A 21,735-nucleotide genomic window follows, 5' to 3' on the forward strand; every position below is an offset into this window, starting at 1 on the left:
TGGCAAAACTTGTTTTAGTATGTATGAGGGTGGTATTAGACCATTTCCTCCAAACTGTTACTAGATACAGAGAATTTCATTTGTATGTACTTGATGTAGTTCCTCCAAACGTTGTTTGAAAATAAATGCTGTTGAGGAGACTTCTGTGAGTAACTGCTTATTTACCTGGGCCAGTTAGAGGATTTTTCTTTGGATGAAAAACTGTTGATTCTCCTCCTTACACAGATAGATATACACAAGCAAATATATACTGATGACAGGTCTTAAAATCGACAATCCTTAAACCGGCAAAATATGTATATCACGTAAATTTGTGGAAAGCACTCAATTGAGAATTGTTCATAAGTGAATGCTGTTCATCTTGTGGACACGTTTATGGTGTTTAAGTTGTGCTTGATCATTTTATGGCCCAGAAAAGATGGATTTGTATCAGCAGACCCGTTCAGTGAGAGAGAAGTAATGAATTTGCTTCTCAAAGACACACAGCAGTGATGCCATGCATCTTCAGCAGGGCAGAGAACAGGTGCTTGTTTTGACCTCATGTGATGGATGTACTGACCTTCTGTCCCTCCTTTGTCCGTCAGTACCACATCCTATGCCCAGTTTTAATCTGGGGCATAATAGGACTTTAGTGTCTGTGTCCTGTTTCTGTGTTGTTTTCCCAAACTTGACGTGCGCCGCTTCCCCAGCTCTCCGTGTGAAGGTGTCTCCGTTGCAGAGAAGGGATTTGACGGTTTTCCTGCGGGAGGTGACTGCACGGCTGCCTTGCCCGGCAGTGATCCTGGTGTTCTTCACTCCTCATCATCATGGTGCTCAGCTTGTTTACGTGTTAATGGGCAAGGGGGAGATTTAAATGTTTTATATACAAAGCAGGAAGCTTGGGCCTTTGTAATCCCTGTATTTAACCTGGATTCAGGTGTGAAACTCAAGGGTAAAGAATTTGGAAATCTCTCTGAATCTCACTGTAAACTTGGGTTACGCATATATATTGAGAATGTACCCTATTCTGAGTTCAGATAAAACAAAAAAAGATATTATTGCGTGACTAATTAATCTTTGATTCAGATGAACCTCAAAGAAACCACCAGGACAGAGTTAGTGAAGCCTTGCCTACTTTGAAAAGCAAAATAATCTTAAGTACATTTCTCAGAAAACTATCAGCACCTGATATGGTCCCAACACATAGTAGTGGCTCAGTAAACGTTTATTCCTTCACTGAGAGCTCTCCCGCTGCCACCCCAACTACTGCCAAAGGCCCACTCCCTTAGAAGGCTTAAAATCTTGTAGGGTAGAGAGATGTTTATATAATTATTATTGGTTATATAAATTAATTAGTACAAGATTAATTCTATAACTAATGTCCTGTGACATGTGCTCTGATCAGAGTGTGAGCCACATGCTAGGGATTCATGGGGGAGGGTGTGATTCTTCCAGGGAGAAAGGAGTAGAAGCAGGGGTGCTGCCAGGAGAGGAACTGTGGTTTGGACCCGCCCTGGGGGCAGAGCAGGGGGCCACGGTACGTGGTGGACACTGAGGAGGAGGCCCTTCGAAAGACCCTTCAAAACGACAAATGTGCCCTATTTCTGTGTTGACCAGTTGTCTGAAGTGTGAGATATTTAATCCACTGGGAGCTGGGGTTAGAAAGGTAGCATTGGGTCAGCCTGGAACAGGCCCCAAATGCCATGCTAAGGGCTTTGACCTTGGAAGGGGAGTGGATGGATGGGAGGGGAGTGGATGGATGCAGGAAGCTTGTGAAAGTCTCAAGGGTTAAGAAATTCTTAACCATAGGAAACGTCTCTATGCCTCACTATAAGCTTGTGTTAATTAATATTATATTAATTAATTTATATAACCGATAATAATTATACTTGTGTTGCAAATATACTGAGAATGCACCGTGTTCTCCACACGTCACCACATCTACACAGCAGCAGAGGTTTACAGCAAGGTTGCTCTAACTTTACCCTGCATCGGAAGCCCCTGAAGGATGCTGGGCCCCACCCCAGGGGTCCTGGACAGTCAGTGTGGGTGAGACCTCAGAGTCTGCATCTCTAGCAAGTTCCCAAGTGAACCTGCTGCTGCTGCTCAGGCGTCCCACTTTGAGAACTGCTGGTTGAGGCTGTGGACTGAAATATTGAAGCCAGAAGTTGCTGAGATATCTATGTAGGTTTATTAACACGAGTTTATTAAAATATCAAGACACGAGGCAACAAAGTGAACCATTACCCAAAGTGTACCCATCATGATCGTCACTGTTCAATATTTTGGGGCAATTATATATAGTGTTAATGGTTCCAGAGAGTCCCCTCCCTCTTCAGTAACGTGGGACCCTCGGGGTCACCAGTGTCACACGGTGAAGACAGAGATCAGTCTGATGCCCTTATGGACCTTGTTAAGCCCAGTTCACAGAAACACACAGCACTGGATAGGTCTCTTCACGTCGGGCCGTCTTCCTCGGTCTCCGTCCAGAACCACCCCCTCCACACACAGCAGCATCCTGCATCCCGTTGTGAGCACTGGGGGCTGATATTGAGAAGCAGAAGGAAGTGCATTGGATGCTTTGTGGGGGAGGCTCTCTCAGGGATTTTATCTTCCTCTTGCTGTCTTGTCATCTTGTGCCCAAATGCCCTGATTCTGCTGCCCGGGAAATCACTCAGCTGTGCCCATCCTCCGTGGCATTTGGTATATGCAAGTTATTAGAGAAATTGCTGTCCCTTATAAAGGCACTATTCTGGGGCCATCATGGGAAAGAGGAATGAAACCCAAATTATGAGGTAGTTTGAAAGTAGCCGTTTCATTAATTAGAGGTTTTGAACAATGGTCTGACATTAATGAGCGGTGAAGGTAGCAAAGAGGAAGAAGCTGCCGGCCAAAGCCCCACAAGCTGGTGTCCAGTTATTCCTATCCATATCTGAATCCTGATTTTGCTGGCGTCCACCTCTCCTACTAGAGAAATGAGAAGGGCCTTCCTGGTTCATTGCTGCTCAGCCTGAGTACGTGTAAGACAACCCCATCCTGGGGCTCCATCCTCCAGCTCTTCGTCGGGGGGCCCGCGATGTGTCAGGTACTCTTCTAAGGCGCCATGAAAAGCAGCTAGAAGGCCCAGCTCTCCTGCAGCTTATTCCAGTGGGGAAGAGAGACAGAAAACAAGACAGATAAGTAAATATATACAGGCATACCTTGTTTTATTGTGCTTCTCAGATATTGAGGTTTTTGTTTTTTTTTTCTCTTTTTTTAACAAATGGAATGTTTGTGGCCAACTGTGCATTGTCACATGATGGTTAGTGTTTTTTAGCATTAATTTTTAATGTATGTACATTGTTTTCTTAGACATAATGCTGTTGCACACTTAATATACAGTATAGTATAAATATAACTTCTGTATCTACTGGGAAACCAAAAAATTCGTGTAACTCACTTTATTGCAGTATACGCTTTACTGTGGTGGTCTGGAACCCAACCCAGCATCTCGGAGGTACGACTGTACCATGTTAGGTAGTAAGAAGTGCTCAGTAGAAAAATAAGAAAAGAGGAGTAAGCAGTGTGGAGATAAGGAATAAGGGGTGCAATTTTAGATGGTATGTCCAGAGAAGGCATCACTGAGAAGGTGGCTTTTGAGCAGAGACTTGAAGGAGGTGAGGGAGCTAGTCATGTGGAAAGAGCATTCCAGAAAGAGGAAAAATCACATGTAATATAAAGTTGTTAAGGCAACACTTACTGTGTAGCATGTTTGATGGATTCTGGATAAGCCAGGAAGGCAGAGTGAGCAAGGAGAATTGTGGTGGGAGATGAGGCTAGGGAGGAGACAGATCACAGAGATCCTCGTAGGTCAGTGAAAGAACTTGAACTTGTACCCAGAGTGAGATGGGACACCTTGGGAGGATGTCCCATTCAGCAGAGAAGTGGCCTCTTCTGACAGTTTTTAGCAAAGTCTCTTGGCTGCTGTGTCGAGAAAGGAATGAAAGGAATGCTGGGGGGAGGGGGAGAGAAGCAGAGAGGGAACCAGGTAGGAGGATGCTCAGCATAGTCCAGGCAAGAGGTGGTGGTGGCTTAGACCAGGATGCTGAGAGTGGTGGTGGTGAGAAGTGTCGGATTCTCACTGTATCTGGAGTTTGGTGGAAAGGATTTGCTGACTGATTGGATGTGAGACATGAGAGAAAGAAGAACGTCAAAGATGATGCCACGTATGTGGAATGGAGAGAAACGGTACTGTTGAACCTCATGCCAGGGCAGAAATGGAGACACAGATGTAGAGAATGGACTTGAGGACTCTGGGTGGGAAGGGGAAGCTGGGATGAAATGAGAGAGTAGCATTGACATGTACACACTACCAAATGTAAAATGGATGACTAGTGGGAAGCTGCTGAGTAACACAGGGAGATCAGCTCGATCCTTTGTGAGGACCTAAAGGGGCGGAATGGGGAGGGTGGGAGGAAGAGGGAGGGGATATGGGGATATATGTATAAATACAGTTGATTCACTTTGTTGTACAGCAGAAACTAACAAAACATTGTAAAGCGATTATACTCCAATAAAGATGGGAAAGAAAAAGATGATGCCAAAGTTTTTGGATTGAAGAAATAGAAGAATGGTATTGTCATTACTGAGTTGGAGGAGCAAGTCTGGATGAGATTAATTTTGGTAAATTTAGCCATGCTAAGTTTGAGATGCAGTGAGACATCCAGGTAGGCAGACATATCAAGTAGGCAGGAGGATATACGAGTCTGGGTTCAAGGGAGAGAGATGAGCATCCCCGGAATCATCGGTATAAACTTACTCTGTGAGATGGGATGAGATCACCAAGGGAGTGGACTCAGGTAGAGAAGAAAACACGTTCAAGGACTAAGCCCTGATCAGGGGGATTAGGAGGAATCCCAGCAAAGAAAACTGAGGTAAGAGAGGCAGCGGCCTGGAAGCCAGATGAAGATGTTTCAAGGGGGAGCTGTCGGCTCTGTCACATCTTGCTATAGATCAAATAAAATCAGGACCAGGAATGAACCGGTGGGTTAGTGTGAAATAACCTGTGGAGGTTGTTGATGCCTTTGGTAAGAGTAGGTGAGAGTAGTTTGAGGGGATGGTGAGTAACCGAGAGTGGATTGAAGGGATACTGGGAAGAAAGAAATTGATGACATTAAGAATAAACTGTTCCAAGGAGTTTGTTATAGTAGGAAGGACAGAAATGGAGTGGCAGTTGGAAGGGAAAGAGAGGCCAAAGTGGGAGTTCAAGGTGAGAGAAATCCTAGCCAGTTTAGATGCTGATGGAATAATCTAATAGAGACAGGGTTGTGTTGGTGCAGGAGAGAGAAGAGAAAATTGCTGACTGCGGTTTCCTTCAGAAGGCAGGAGCACCTGGAGTCCGGCATTTAGGAAGAGGGGTTGGCCTTAACCAGGAGCAGGAGGGAAGAGGATGTAAAGGGCGGTCGGTGGCCATGAGTGGACTTGGCCGAGAGTGATTGTGGGTGTGTTCTGATTGCTTCCACTTTCTCAGTGAAATAGGAAGCAGGGTTATCATCTGAGAGCGAGCACAGGGAAAGAGGTGATGAAGAGGAGAAAGATAAACTGTTGAGAAAACGCTTATCTAAGAGAATGGAAGAGTGGATGGAATTGGGAAATGAGGTATATGACTGATAGGAAGCATCCAGGCTGACTTCAAAGTGGTGATCTTGACTTTGAAATAGGACCAGGCAGCCGTTTGGTGGCGTTTTCCTTTAGCCCCATCCTGCTGGGCAGCTGCAGGCCGGGCATAAGCAGACAGTTGGGTTTAACCAGATCGTGGGAATTTCAAGAGCAGAACAAGGAGATTCAAGGTTGAATGCAAGAGGGTGGTTACAGGGATTGCCAGTGGTTTCCAGGTTGGGTGAGGAGGGAACCAGGGCACAGGTCAAGGAACAGGAGGTCGGGGCGTCGGAGGGATCGTTTGTTGGTTGATGAAATTACCAAGATCCGTGGCAGGAGTTCCGTAGTGTTGGAGCAGATGACAGTGAGCAAAACCTAAGATGTTCAAGGAGTCGGGGATGTGACACGGCAGGTTGCCTGCGAGAGTGATGGGTACAGGTAGGATCTGAAGGTGTGGCCTTCACATAGGAGGGTTTTAGAAAGGGCAGAGGAGCAGTGGTGTGAGAGTTGGATAGAAGTACAAGTGCATCTACCAACCTCCTGGCACAATGGGATGAAGAGTGTGGGGAGAACAGAGTCCCTTCTTGAGATGGCTGCAGGGGGACGTGTCCCTCGGGAAGAGCCAGCTCTCAGAGCAAAGATGAAGAGGATGGGGCGGGGGGCGGGGTGTTGCACTTGATTGACTGTGAGTTCAAGAGGAACAGTGGAAGCAGTCAGAGAGCCAGGGAGCATTAGAGCCTGAGGGAGGAGGGAGACCTAGGCTTCTTCCATGACTTTCTCTGGATTCCAAAGTCCCAGGACAGGATGGTCTCCTGTGAGCATCCTGCATCTTACTACTCCTGGGTCACAGGTGTGGTTCCATTAATTCCTGGGCTTTCTTGGCAAGCAGGCAGTATCACGCCCGCCCCTGTCCACTTCTCTCCTCGACACCTGGTTTGTATCCAGCCAAGGTGGTGAATTGCTGTGCTCTTGCCCTAAGGAAGCCCTCGCCCCCTAGCTGATTGTGCTCAGTGGGGTCTGTTGAGGAGGAGAGAGCTGGGGAGCAATGTTTTCTGCTTTGGTGACATTGGTACTATTTTTACTAAAGGGTTTTTTGTAAGCATACTTACCTTTATTTCCTTACAGAAATATCTTTTTAAAAGAAACTCCCAAGAAGAAAGCTGCCACAATGCAGACATTATTGTAAATGGTGAATATAGAGCCAGAGCGATGAAAGTTTTAAAATGTGCATCCTTGTATAACCCGAGTCATCTCAGTTGCCACTCGGGGAAATGAGTGAACCTGAAACTCAAGACTTGGTCCTCCTCCTGAGGCTGCCTGCTGGCGTGTCCTCCCCCCACCCATCTCTGTGGTTTACTGATCCCCGACTTCCCTACTCATCCCTGGCTCATGTGCGGGAGAATCAAGCTGAATCCCTATGCTTGAGAAGAGCAATTCTCTAACATACGGGGTCTGGTTTCTGGTACAGGGACGTGGTCGCTGCAGAGGCCCAGTGTGGGAAGGAGTGTACACGTACAGGGAGTGCCCGTGAGTGAAGGCACCTGCGGCAAGGGAGCTGGAGGTGAGGCTGCTGCAGGCAGTGGGGTACAAATGTAAATTGTGGGTCTTTTTCTAGGAGCAAGGTGAAGCTACTGGAGGACTTAAGGGGAGAGGTAGAATGATCAGATTTCAGTTTTAAAAAGCTCCCTGTCGATGGTTCAGAGAAGGGATTGGAGGGGAGACTTGGAGAGGCCTGGCTGAGGCCGCGTGAGACCTGGTGGCCCAGCGTGAGATGGTGATGGCGGCAAAGGATGGAAGGGTGGAGCACTAAGGAAGGTCTAGGAGGTGAAAGGCGCAAGACCGGCTGCTTGTCTGACTGTGGCATATTCGGGGAGCCGGGGACGTCTGTCTGGTGTGGCTCAGTGGATGGTGATGACGTGCACTGAGATGAAGTAGAGCTGAGACTGGAGAGAATGGATGGATATGTTTCAGACACGCTGACCTTGAAGTTGGTGTGTGACATCTAAAGAAATGTTTCCCAGTTGGGAACATGGGTCTGGAGCTCGGAGGAAGAAGGGTGGGAATGAGATGGGAATTTGAGACTCAGGAGCCTGTGCCTCAGGTGTGACCATAGAGGCTGGTGGTGTCTCCCAGCCTCTCCTGGTCACTGTGACCTTGGTATGTGACTAATGGGTGCCATAGTGTCCACCTGCCATCCAACAGGAACAGTAAGTTCCACTGCTAGTCAGAGGCTGGACTGAGAATTCTTTCTCCTAAATAAAGAAAGATATAGTGTGGGTTTTGGTACTAATGATCATGGAGATGGAGACAGAGGTTTTTTGTTTTTGTGTTTTTCCATTTTTCCCTTTGTCCACCTCCTCCTCCTTTGTCCTCCCTTTTCCTTCTCCTCATCCTTCTTTATTTTCTCTGCTGCTGCTTCTTTCTTGTCCATTGTGGTGGCATCTGGAAACTGACACTGACATTTTATATAAAGGTGTAAACATTTCGTACGGGTACATCACTGTAACAGAAAGGTCACGCTGTGCGCCGTCCTTGCTGCACCTCCCGTGGAGAGCTGAGGGACACTTCTGAGAAGCCCTGAAGAGGGCACTCTCTGTCCCGCGCTGCAGGGACACATGCTGCTCATAACCAGATGTGGGAGGCAGATGCGTGTGTCAGCAGAGTACAGTTATTATTTGTAAGTCTTATTTGTGCTGCTAGATTCGTGTCTTCACTTCTGGAGAAATTTACATGCTAATCACTTCTTGTTAATTTTTAAATTATTTTAAACAGGTTGAGTCATTTTTCCTCTAATTAATGCTGATTTATTTTGCTTTTCTTGGTTAACAGATCACTGTCCTGGATGAAACATGGACAGTATTCAGACGTTACAGTCGTTTCCGAGAAATGCATAAAACATTGAAGTTGAAATACGCAGAGGTGAGTTACAAAGTAGTTGTCTGCAATTAAGAACATTTGTTTTATAAAGTAAATGAGTTGATTGCATTATCAATCCCTCCCCCCTTTCTCTTTAGGTATTAGCCTAAAAGTGTCACCAAGTTTTATTTCAGTTACTCATCTTTCAAAGATAGCTTTTTAATTTTTGTCTTCTGTTCCATTTGCATTCTACACAATTCAAACATTTTTCTAAACACAAAAATTTGAGTGATAGTAAAGGAACAGTAAGTGAATTCTATCCTTTTCATAAATTTTATGATGTATTTTAAATAAATATTTAAAATCAATTTACTTCTCAGCCGTGAGACCTATAAAATGAAATAGTAATAAATTTTTCAGTATAGATTTGCCCTTTTGCCTCTTAAAAAAGACTACATTAATGCTTAGACTTCCACATAATTAGGAGTAAAGTCATAAAAGTTAATTTGCCATCACACATGGAGGGGAGGTAGAGAGTAAATACAGAATTATCTAGAAGCAAGGAGGCATTTTATGCATCTGACAAGATATCCAGAGTGTACTGATACATTAGTAATCTTTTTAAAAAATTTTTGGACAAAGACTGGTTTTTTAAATATTTTTAAGCAAAGAAAGGTATTCCTAAAATTAATGTGTATCTTCCAAGGGAATGTATTCTTATTATTTATTTGTTTATTTTTGCTTCAACTAAAGGAAGCCTTGTGTAGGCACAGCTCTTTGGGAATTTTGGTTTGAACTGATTACAAATCAATTAGTAATCATTGTCTATTTAGCCTGCTTTTTCTAAGTATGGCTTTTCAGCACTCTTTTTATAGTTTCTTATGATATTCTAAAAGATAATTTAGTCATACGTGTGTCTAAATTTCATGTTAATTGCATAATGTTTCCTTAATATCTCCTTGGCTTCTACTCTCTCTTATCCGATATACAGTATAAAGACAGATACCTTTGTGTAGATAAAATGGTTCCTTGATGTATAGAAGAATCTTGAGTCCAGGAAAAACTGAGCTATTTCTGAAATTCTGCAGTTAAGTTATAATAGTATTCAATTAAAAATCGAAGAAACTCCAGGTATGAATTTCAGCTCAGTGTTCCCAAGAGGCTTCAGTTTCAGAAGCAACTACATCATAGTCAAGTTATTAAGTTTGTTTCTGCAATTTACTCTTCACGTCCCAAGTTAATTTTGACAATAAGTAGAAGTAATTGTGTACATAATGTACAGAGCAACTGGTTTTTAAAATGAGCTTTGCAGCTCATTCACTGCTTGATTATATGTTACTACATCAGTACTTTAATAATGTACAGATTTTCATATTAACTTACTAAATTCCCATAGTAGTAGAAGGATAAAGAACAATTTACTTGAAACAAAAAGATACAAACTTTACTAGGATTTTATATATATATATATAAATTCATTCCATTATTTATTTCATATCAGTTCTTTTAGTGCCAGTAGTTCAATGCCATTCTACATAGACACATTTTTCTAAACTCTAGTAATACCATAGCAGACAAGAATAAAAGTGTCTTCTCTTATGTATCTTAAATTAATATCGGGACAGACTGACAATAAACCAGGAAAATGTAACAACAGCTAACACTTAAAAAGCATGTGTGCTATGTTGCAGTTACCATTTTAAGTGAGGCACACGTGTTATAGGAAAAATACCAACAAAATATGATGGGCAGAGGTGTTGGATGCTTTAGTGTAAGGACATTTCACGTTTGGGCTCTCTAACAAAACGGTATTTCAGACATGATCAGGTGCGTTCAGGGTGGTATGGCCATAGACCAAAATGGTATTTCAGCTGAAATGTGAGATGAGAGATATTTAAATACATTTGCAAAGAAATAATAGACAGCTCTAATCAGTGTTTTTAAGGAAAACTTTAGAGCAGACAGAAGCAATCTTTAAAGATATAATAGAAGAAAACTTACCTGAGGTTAACAGTGATGTGAACCTGTGACCTGAAGCAGTTGCCTGGTATGAAGCAAAATTAATGAACAGAGGTTATTACATATGTAAAATTATTTTCAAAGGAAAAAAGAATATATTATATCCATGCTGAAAAAATTAAGTGGTCTTCAAATGAAGAAAATCGAGCTGGTTTCCTCCTTCACTTGGTCATAAATCTGTATCCAGCAGCCCTGCACTGTGCATACAGTTGTGAGCAAGACAACCACATCTGTCTTCTCACGAAGCAGAAAGAATGCGCAGTAAACAGACAAACAGCACCCAGTAAAAAGAGGATTTTAGGTAATGTTAGGTGCCAGGGAGAAAATACAGCAAGGCAGTGTGATATTGTGGCCTGAGAGCTGGGCAGTGGGCTGTTTTAGATGGGCAGGTGGGAGGGGTGATCTCAGAGGGTGAGACTGAGCTGAGATCTGAAGGCTGAAAAGAAGAGAGGTATGAAGATCTGGAGATGAGGGAACAGCAAATGCAAAGGCCCTGGGGTGGGACCAAGCTTGGCGTGTTTCCAGAACAAGAAGACCCATAAAGAGTGGCGAATGTGGTGGAGAAGAGGTCAGGGACTTGACCACATGGAGCCATGAACCTTAGTCTGAGTGCTCTGGGAAACTCCTGGATGATACTGAAGAAGGTCCGAACATTGACACCCAGCTGGAATTTCCATTCTGTTCATAGCTGACTTCTCCCAGAAACCCTTTTCCTGAAGACAGACTCATGATCTAAATGGTAACCAAGAATGGAAATTGCCTTTCCATGCTGAGTCCAGCTTTGTGACTTACAGTTTCTTTCATAAGGACGAAAAAGAGTTAGTTATGAAAGAGAACCCACAGACATTGTGTGCATGTATTTGAAAGAGAAGAGGGAATGTGAGTAGTGGTGAAACTGTGTGGTGAGATCCTAAAACAAGCACCGCCTAGAGAAAGGGAAGCTGAGCTAATTACAAACCCCATGAGGCCACACTGATGCCACGGAGCTTTTCCGTGGCTGCAGCTCTGACAGACTCCTCCCATTCACTGAGCACTTCCTGCCCAGCAGTGCCTGTGCCTTGGACATTCACTGTCTCTCGTGTTGGGAGCGAGAGACTCACCTCTTATGACATAATCCGCGAGCAGAACCCTGGGCAGTTCAACTCTGTTTTCTATTTCTAGCCAAACAACAATATCCAAACAGAAATGGGGAGAAACATTGTCTATAAACACACAGAAGCGTGTCATTCTAGATTGTGATAAACCTTACTTTGGTGAGAGGACGGCATCGTCCACTTAACATTTTCAAGGTGAAGCTTAAATATCAAGATGAATATCAACTTTATTTTTTTTTCATAAAGTTGACATTTCTGTTGTGCAGCCTTACTTGCCAAGTGTTTGTTGGGATTTGAGATCAGTAATCTGTGTATTAGGTATTCGTCAATTATGATTCATCTTATTACTGTTTGTATGATTGCCATCCTGTATATAATGTTAATCTTCTTGAAGTAATCGGCTACCTCCAAATGGTCTGTTTGGCCTGACAACATCCTGGAAATCACTGGAGTTGTTAGAGACAGAACTTCTTCAGGAAAGAAAGCCAAAAGGGTTCATATGGAATGATGCTGAAAGTTTCCTCTCAGAGACAACTGTTTCATAGCCAAGTGGGAGCAAGCTTTATTTACTTCACCCCTTCACCAAATTGGGCTCATTATTTCTATGGAAGTAGAAAATAGAAAACTACTCTTGCTGTCTTAATTGCATAACAAAATGGTTGATGATAAGTTTTTAAATGATACATATTAAATTTACCTAGTCATACAAGGTTCCAAATTTTTAATCAAGCTGAAAAAATATTGAAAAAACACACTTGAATTCAGTATGTCCAGAATTTGTAATATACTTATCAGGATAGAGAATCTTTGTTCACCTCAAAACTTCGGATTTGGCTATAGCTTTATATCTTCTGGAACTTTGTCTAAAATTACATCCTGTTCATTCCCATTTCCTTCTGGAATCTTAGCCGTGTTTTCCTGGGGATACACCTCTAAAGGAGTTTGATGTGAGAGCTCCTTTTACGGAGTTTTTTTCTTCTTTCAGTAATCTTTTTTTTTCTTCCGGATAATAAGTTACATGTTTGTGGTAAAAGACTGAAATTATTCAAAGATTTATACATAGAATGTGAACGTTTCTCTTCATCTGATCCCCAGAAATAACTATTTGCAATGCTCTCAGAACATCTTGGTTCCAACTAAACATTCAGACTCACAGGACTCCTGTAGGTCACACTTAGCACCAGATGACCCAGGAATGATGTAAGACAAAGATCACTGCTTCCCAGCAGGGCCAAGGCATGGCGGGGGCCTGGCAGCAGCATCCACTGCAGTCCACATGGCTGTCCAGGCGCTATTCTCTTTGCCCCCCTCCCCAAGTAATAGCTTAGGTGCCAGGAGATGAGACTCATGTGGGGAAGATACGAGAACCACTCTGCCATAGAATCCTATGCAAAACAAGAGAGCCACTTTCTCAGGGCACAACTCCATGGGCAGAACATCTGGAGTCCCCATGAGGGATGTGCTGAGTTACAAGAGTCACCTCCCTCAGAGAAGCCTTAAGCTATGGCTTCCTATCAAATAGCTGTCGTTTCCCTGGTCCACAGTTTATTAAGCAATTTATCATTTTCCCATGAGCGATGGTGCCTAGTAACAAAGTTGGCATGTTACCTGATCAGGTTCCCAGAATCCTCTTGATGGACATACGGATAGTTTCCAGATTTTTGCTGCTGTGACTACTTCCCTGTGGACATTCTGGAAGATATCTGCACGTCTGCAAGTGCCGACCTTCTCCATTAAGGAATTTCATAATTGTTCAACTGTTCTTAAAGACAGTTTATGACAAAACCAAAATTAGGAAAGAACACGCAGAAACTGGGTTGAGAGCCCTGAGTACCTTCACCCCCATTAATGAGAAAGTTTTAAGAATTCCTTACCCATCATTCAGCGAAGTCTTCTAATCTCCCTGTTTACTCACATTCATTTGCTTAATTATTTACTGTAATGTCTCCTTAAGGAGAATGATGTCAACTGAAGGGTCCCCAAGGGATACTTTATATACACTCGGGTGGCAAACCAATTAGAACAGGCAGGGTTGTTGATTATTAATTAGGTATAACATATGTCTGTGAAGAGAATAGAAGAAACTTAGGGTTATTACCAGCAAAGTGAACTTATGAATTGAAAGGATGAGAAGTCAGCGGATTCCCTGCAACTCTGGGGTGCGGGGATTAAGGGCAGGGAAAAAGCAGAAATCTAAGAAAAAATTAGTCCATTGTTTGTATGATGATGAATTTCAGAATAAAAAAAAGAAAACTAAATTATTTGTCCTGAATAATACTGAAGAAGAGCAGTTGCCTGCAGGTGGCTGGGGTCATATGTAAGCGTTAAGCTCGTTCTGTTTCTGGATTCACTGTATGAGTGGGCTGAGCTCTCACTGGAGGTGCTGCATTATTCAAGGTTTTGAAAATTGTTGTTTTATTCTTCTTTATTTACGTTCTTTCATCTTCACATTTTCTTCTGGACTCTAAATAGCTTCGCCTTCTGTTTTGAATTAGTTTGTCCTCTTGATACGCTGACATGTATTGTACAGGATAATAGCTCCTCCTAGCTTTCCTTCTCTGCGCCCCTTCACTGACCTTGTATGGAATCTTCATCAGATTAAACCCTGTGTTTTCAGACTCCACATCTGTAAAATGATTATGCCACAGCTCGTTTGTAAAAGACTGTGAGAGCCTCAGATGAAATATATTATTGAAAGTAACTACGAAGTATTGTGCAGCATCTGCTGCAGAGCATGCCTTTGAAATTTGGTCACGCAAATCATTGCCGCAGTGCCCTTTATCTATATGAAAACAATGCATTTTTCACTCTATTAAAAGCAGTATAATCCTTATTAAATATCAACCAAGTTATGTGCTCAGAAACGGAGCCCCGTTAGGTGTCCTCTTCTCTGTTCTCTACGGATGAGGCAGAGCTACTATTAACATCTAGTGTCCATGCAGTTTACCTGTGGATCCAGGTCATGGTCTGAGAGTCTGTCAAGACAAAAACGTAGCTCATTAAGAAGCTGAAAAGAAAAGACTATTTTAAAACCACATCCCCTTTCAACCATTAGAATGAGTAGTGAAGACCTGGTATCCTGTCCCCTTTCCCACTTTTGGATGAGTGGTCCGGTGGCTCTGAATGTGTTTCATGAAGTGGTAGGAAGCAGGGCTGGAAGAGCAGAGGGTCACCGAGAGAGCTGCTCCTTCTAGGAGGTCCAGAGATGCCAACCCCTGTCTGATTTGTGGAGGACTTTGTTTTAGTACGTTTCACAAGGAGCCGTCCCTCCCGCATGCTGGAGCCCAGCGGGCTCTGGAGAGTCCTCTCACAGTGAAAGCAGTTATGCATTGGAATCGATTGTTGAGGGCCCTTTTATAATCTTGGCTAATAGTGATTCTGAAGCAGGTTTGTGCTTCTGCCCAGAGGCAGGAGGATGAACCATGGAAATGGGATATGTTATGTATTAAAACGTAGAATCAAAATAAATGCTAGGGAACTTTAATGCCCATGTGTGGTGAGAGCCTAACTTACTGGGAATAGGCGTGTTGCCTGTCTGCATCATAACCGAGTTATCACAGTGAGGCTGCAGAGTCCCTGAGTGTCAAACAGGATCAGCCTCCATCAGCCACATCCCCAGGGGGGCTCCTTCCTCCTTGTTGCAGAGCTGAGGGAGAAAAATATTTTCAGAGCCTTCGAGTAAAACGTGGAAGATTGCTGTGTTGGAGCAAGTGTTCAGTCTCACATCTGGCAGTCTCTGGGTGCCCAGGAAATACCATTGGGAAGGAAGAAAATGATTAGGCAGGCATTTATGTAATTTGTATATAGACTCTCAGTTTGTACTGATAGAACCATTTCTCACCTTCTTTATTTCCCAAGTAATTTCCCCGAAGCAGCTCCAAAAAAGGGAAAGAAAAGAAACTAGCTATTGGCCTTGTATTTGTCTTGGACGGCCATTTACCATCCATCACTGAAATGCATTCTAAACAGTTTTATAACCAGCATTCCAAATTTAATATAAAAATTGCAAATCTGCTCACCACCCAAATTATAATGCTACCGACAACCACAGCCACAGGGAGCATTCAGTAAGCCGTAGGTAAATTCAGCCACACCAAGCGCTCAGCCTCCTTGAATTTTTAAATAGCAAACAGCTATGTAGGCAAAAATAGAATGCTGCCAGCTTCCTGACCTGGTATGTTATCAGAGGCCCAGGTATCTCACTGTATGGCTTAGATCACCACATTCTCTCCACCTGATAGAGAATCAGCATGTAAATCACTTCTTTCAGAGGTGGGTTGGGGGAGCAAAAGGTATCAATTAGCTGGGAAGTGTTTCCAAGATATGTCGATTCAGGCCCCGAGCTAGGAAATTCTGATTCAGTAAGTCTAACATGGGATCTGAGAGTGTGTAGTTAAGGAAAAAAAATCCCCCCAATGATGCTATTTTGACTGTTGGTTAAGATGCCGCCTGTCCTTTCTTTTGCATCCAACATGGGAACGTTAATTGATTTTTCATTATTACAGTCACTGTTATAGATCACCAAATCTAAAAGGTGATTTCCAGTGACAAATAATCGTGTCAAAATTAATGACAGGAGATTTTAAACCTAGACAATAAAAACATGTTGATTGACTCTTGTACCAGAGGCAATGTACTATGTACAAACATAGACTTGTACCAGGCTTTCCTCTCCAACCAGCAAGGACACGTCTGTAACAATGGGTTGGAGCTAATTGTACATTATGAGACATAAGTACCGCAGGGGCCTTAAAGATAGTCCAGTTTTTCATTTTAGAATTGAGGAATCAAATCCCCAGAGAGAGTTTTGTTCAAAGTCGCACCAAGATGGGGCACAGGCAAGGTTCATGTCTCCTAACTCTTAGTCCTTCTTTGTCCTGAGTCTCCATGACTGTGTTCACTCAAGAAGGGGGAGTTTTCATAGCACTCCAGATGAGACCAGAAAGAAGATCTCTTCCCTCTAAAAATCTGTTACATAGCAAGACCCCATGGGTGAAAACTAGAAATGGGGTTCCTTCTATTGAATGTCATGGCAATGACTGGTTCCTGTCACATCTCAGTCCCTGAAAGGGACAACTAGTATCACAGTAACAGGTGGAAAATACAAGCATTTGAGTTAATTCAACTGCATAATTATTCTTAAAAATGCAATATGAGTTGTGACATACATGAAGGTCCCCAAATCCGTCTTCACTGGCTCATACCTAAGTAAAATTGATACTGGCTTTGGGAGGAGTGGGATTTTATGTGGAAAAGTTACAGTCTTTGTACCAAATATAACAAAGTCAGTGCAGTCCTAAGTACATGTCCAAGTGTGGTTTTATACCTAGGATCTCACCAAGTTTTAGCACTTCAGTGACAACAGGACAGCAGCTTTTTTTTTTTGGCTGTGTTGGGTCTTCGTTTCTGCATGCGGGCCTTCTCAAGTTGCAGCAGGCGGGGACTACTCCTCATTGTGGTGCAGGGGCTTCTCAGTGCGGTGGCTTCTCTTGTGGCGCACGGGGTCTAGGCGCGAGGGCTTCAGTAGTTGCGGCACACGAGCTCAATAGTTGTGGCTTGCGGGCTTAGTTGCTCCTCGGCATGTGGGATCGTTCCGGACCAGGGATCAAACCCGTGTCCCCTGCGTTGGCAGGCAGATTCTTAACCACTGTTCCACCAGGGAAGTCCCAGGACAGCAGCTTCTGTTGGTGGAATGTCCTAATTGTAATTGCTGGCTGTTCCACGTGGACCACCAGCAAAGGATTCTGCCTTGTTCATTGAGCAGATCCTTAATGAGAGTCTAGAATGTACCCAGCTCTGGGCGAGGCACACAGCACGTGTTCATAAATACCACAAGGTACGTAGGCTCATGTTACCGTCTCAGAGGTCTAAGGGAGTTCATCGCTCCTTTGATAACTCATCTAGGCTGTCCTGAAGGGTTGCTGCTTCATGCCTCTAACAGATAAGACTTGGAGGAGAATTACTCATTTGTTTGTGAGTATATTTCTCAGTGACAGCTGTTCTTATGAGGCCTTGGGAGCTGCTATTAATGTTGAGTAGTCAGAAATGCTTCCACCTGGTCAGCCGGGAGAGTTATGGCAGCCCTCTCATGAGTTTGCATTACTGGCACTCCTCAAAAGCTGGGGTGGCCGAAATTTACAACCACAGACCTGTAGGGTGTGGGTGTGTCACATGCTGGCGGTTGTCATGTAGGTGCATCTACTGGCAAAAGACAGGTTAAAAGCTGATTTGACCATGTAGATTTGCCATGTAGAATTTCCCCCCCCTAATCTTTAAAAACTGGGCACTGGTGAGGTAGCCAGGTATTACAGGAGTTAAAAAAAAATGCCTAGTAAATGAGGAGTGACAATAAAGTACACTTTTATTAGGTGGTAACAAAAGTCAGGTGTTTTCCTTTCATTAGTAAAGATTCCACACTTTATTATTGTTGTTCTCAGTTTTCCTTTAGTGATTTATAATCCAGTTTTAGCTGCTTCGTTGTTATAAAATCATAAAAGGCAAGACTTTTTATTGCTCACTTTAATTTCTTTCCTATATTAGGGCTGCCATTATTTATATCCAAAGGAACAACGATGCTGTATATCAAAACCTACACTGTCTGTTGCCTTCAAGACCACCTGGCTAACCTCAGAAGTGAAATTGGCTAAGAGAAGAAGGCTTTTAATAAAAACAAACTTTTCCAGTACATTTCATTTGTCTTCTTGATGGCCGCAGATTGGCCGACCTATCTTATTATAATGTAACAAGCACTGAAGTCAGGATTTGAGTGTGGTGGCTCTTAGAAGTAATCAGACTGTGTCAGTTCACTGGGAATCAGAAAGGGAAAAGCCAACTTGTAGGTGAAAATTTCACTCTGAGATCATTAAGATCATTAAGAAATATTACAGAGCAACAGAGAATGCTGACTGTATTTCTAATGTACATACATATACATGTAGCTAGCCAGCTTGATGAATAAATGGGTACTCAGTGCTTTCATTTTCCCAAAACTGAGGCTCACAAACAATTCTCTAAATTGGCTACGCTACTGTTATAAGCAACCACTGTCTTCTCTTACTCTATTGATAAGTCTTCATATAGAGCTATTGTTCAGCCTAAAAGTTACGGGCTTATTTCTCGAACATGCCAAATAAAGTTGATAACTTGGATTTTTAGACTTCACAGGCAGCAAAGAAGGGCAAGACAGATTTCATTGGAAATCAGTAGGCCTCAAAATGATCGATTTCTTTTTTTTAATGGCTTTTGTTTTCAGGCCTTTTGTCTTTAGAATATGTTTTATTTACTGAATTGCAGAATAAGCTTGTCATTATTTCTCTTAGGCCAAAGAAGTGTACTATTTTAATTCTCATTTGTTTGTTCCCTGTGTTTTACTCTGCACAATCCAATTTCATAATTATACAAAGTAGGCCATAGGGCTGTTGTTCAGTTTTCTTCCAGTGTTCTCTAGGCCCATCACGTCTCCCACAAATATCCAATATATTTGACCTCAGTCATCATGTTTAACTTTAATGTACAATTTTCCCATAAGAGCTCAAATGTCTGCATCATTTCCCACTCCTACTGTAAGGATAATGGCTGTAGCAGGAAGCGATACCATTTTAAGGGTTTTCTCATGAATACTGCATTCACATTTGTTTCCATCCTTTCTCTATTCTACAACCTCTTGGAAAGTAACATTTCATTATTATATTGGGCTCTGTTTTCCCTGTGCACACGTTTGCCTTCCTTCAAATAAGAATGCTATGAAGATTTTACAGGAAGAAAGGTACACTCCTCGAAAGCACTGTGGTGAAGTTAATAGGTAAAATATCTCCATGGTATCTAAAGTGCTACTTCTAACTCAGCGTAGAGAGATTTTAATCATCAGTACCTGAGATATAGAATCTCAGAGCTGGAAACTGAAATGTCTCAGTTCAGCTCCTTCATTTTAACAGATGATGAAGCTAGGAATTAGATTATACAACCAGCTCTTTGCTGAGCTGAGACTTGAAATCTGATTGCCCCAAATCCCAAGTTATTAAAGGGAAAAGGCATATGGTGTTAACTGTTTCATGAAATGTATAAAAAGAATAATCACTTTTTATTGTTTCTATAAAAATAATACATGCTTATTTATAAAAGTCTCACATAATACAAGAAGAAAGCAAGAGTACTCAAAATCATTCTGTAAATATAATTAATATTACCATTTAAGTAATATTTTAAGTGCTTAAATGAATAGGCACAGATAAAAGGATGGCTATAGATAGATACAAAGAAATTAAAATGAGAATAAAAAGAATAGGAATAAAGAATGAAGTAACTTTATAACATTGTGTTCATTCTAGATTTTCTATTTTTAATTACAAACATTAATTTTACTTGAATTTAACAGAAATGAAAAAAATCTAGTGAAACTGAAGAAATTGCTGAACTTCAAATTAAATTTTTCTCCACCACAACCTCTAAAATACATGTGACTTTAAGGAAAAAGATTATAAAAAAACATTAGAACAGTAGTTGCTAGTTTTCATGTGGTGCGTTTCCATTTTATAAATTATCAATTGTGTTTCCCTCTTATACATGATTAATTGAATCATGACAAAGATAAGGTTATCACACTTAATTTACTCCCACCTACCGAATTTAAAAAATTACCTTATTTTTATATTGTCAAGATATATCACAATCTTTTATGCATAAATTTTACGTTACTCTCTCCTAGTGATGAGTTTAAATAGAGGCAGTATTTGCTTTGGTTTCTTCGTTCCTGAGGTCCCTATATTGTGCTGTCTCTTGGTTGGATATTTTTGGTCATCCAGTACATTCTCGAAAGGTTCACCCTGATTGCTTTTTACCCGAGTTATTCTCTGCTTGAGGACATTGCCGGTGGCCTGCACACTTTAAAGACACTTCCGTGTTAGTTATAAACTCCTTGGGTCAGGTTTTCTTTCCCTTAGCACGTTTCATTTTGCCTTGTTATTTTCTCTGCTCTATATGCTAGTCTGTGTTTTTTTTTACTGTCTTCATTCTAGTTTTGTTTCTTCTACTGGGCTTTCTTTCTACTACTTTTTTTGTTTCTTCCGTCTCTTTCTTGAGGTCTTCTTGTTCATTTATTTTTTTTTTTTCTGAGCAGATGGAGGGAGGCAGGGATGGAGCGTGTTGTGGCTATGGGTTTCCTTTTCTCAATCAGCTTTTTTCATTTTAGAATAGTCTCAAGACTTTTTTTTTCCTTTTAGCATCTCTTCTAATTCTTGTTGAAAGCTGGACATGATGTGTCACATGAAAGGAGCTGAGGTAGACAGGCCTTTAACGTGAGGTTTTATATTTATAGGCTATGATTGCCCTGGCTGTGGTGTCAGAGGCCAGAATGTCTTTGAGGGCTCTTGTTTGTGTTTCCCGTGTTGTCTCTGGGTTTTCCCAGGGACTTCTTTGATAGAGCCTGAGGCTGGCACTTCCTTTAGCTGCAGTCCGCTGTTGTCACACAGGAGCCCTGCTGGCCTGGTGGTGGGATGTGTGTGTTGGAGGGTCTGTAGGCCTGTGATTAAGTCTCAGTCTCTTAGTGAACCTGCGGGGGGCATTCCACTCCCCCTAGAATGGTTAGGCTTTGGTGGAACCCAAGGTGGTTAGATTCTGGTAAAAAGAATTTCCTTGATGGCAGGCCTGGTTAAGGAGAACAGAGTGCTGGGCGTATTTCAGAATGGTTCTCCCCACCCTCCCACCCCTGCCTACCCCCAGTGCCTTCTGCAGAACCAAAGGGATTTGTCTCCCGTCTTCATGGTGAGAATCTGGTGGGACTCCTGGAGGTAAAATTCACAAAGGTGTGGAAATTGCGGCTCAACTCCTTTGGAGTTTTTAATGCTCGTGCTAGTCTACACTGAGCCTCCAGCCATGCGTCAGTTGCCGTTTAAAGTGTTCTTACCAAACTGGCTCCCGTTGTGAGCTTCTGCACCAGCTAGGCTGAGTTCCCGCCTGTTTCTGTCTCCGGATGGGGGACAGTAGTTTGCCCTGTGACCTTAATTCTCCAATGGATCCAAGAAGAGTTGTTGATTTTCAATTTGTTCAGTCTTTTGTTGTTGTTGTATCATTAGCACATCGCATCTGAGGACAGGAGTCACAGCTTCTAAGCTCCTTACATATCAGATCAGAAACCAGACATCCTATTTGAATA

At 42.4% G+C, this 21,735-nt stretch overlaps 1 protein-coding gene across 4 annotated transcripts in view; it reads left to right on the top strand.

The window, feature by feature from the left end:
* Window positions 1-21,735, top strand: part of KIF16B (kinesin family member 16B) — a 291,849-nt gene that overhangs the window by 205,875 nt on the left and 64,239 nt on the right. For 3 of the 4 annotated variants that reach the window (XM_057701885.1, XM_057701884.1, XM_057701883.1), the window contains one exon: window positions 8,446-8,535. In XM_057701885.1, the coding sequence (XP_057557868.1) occupies window positions 8,446-8,535 (90 nt within the window). Of the gene's footprint in view, window positions 1-8,089; window positions 8,294-8,445; window positions 8,536-21,735 lie in introns of all 4 variants that reach the window. The other variant, XR_009048392.1, reaches the window with a different exon arrangement.

Source organism: Hippopotamus amphibius, chromosome 12 (genome assembly GCF_030028045.1).
Source record: "Hippopotamus amphibius kiboko isolate mHipAmp2 chromosome 12, mHipAmp2.hap2, whole genome shotgun sequence".
NCBI lineage: Eukaryota > Metazoa > Chordata > Mammalia > Artiodactyla > Hippopotamidae > Hippopotamus > Hippopotamus amphibius.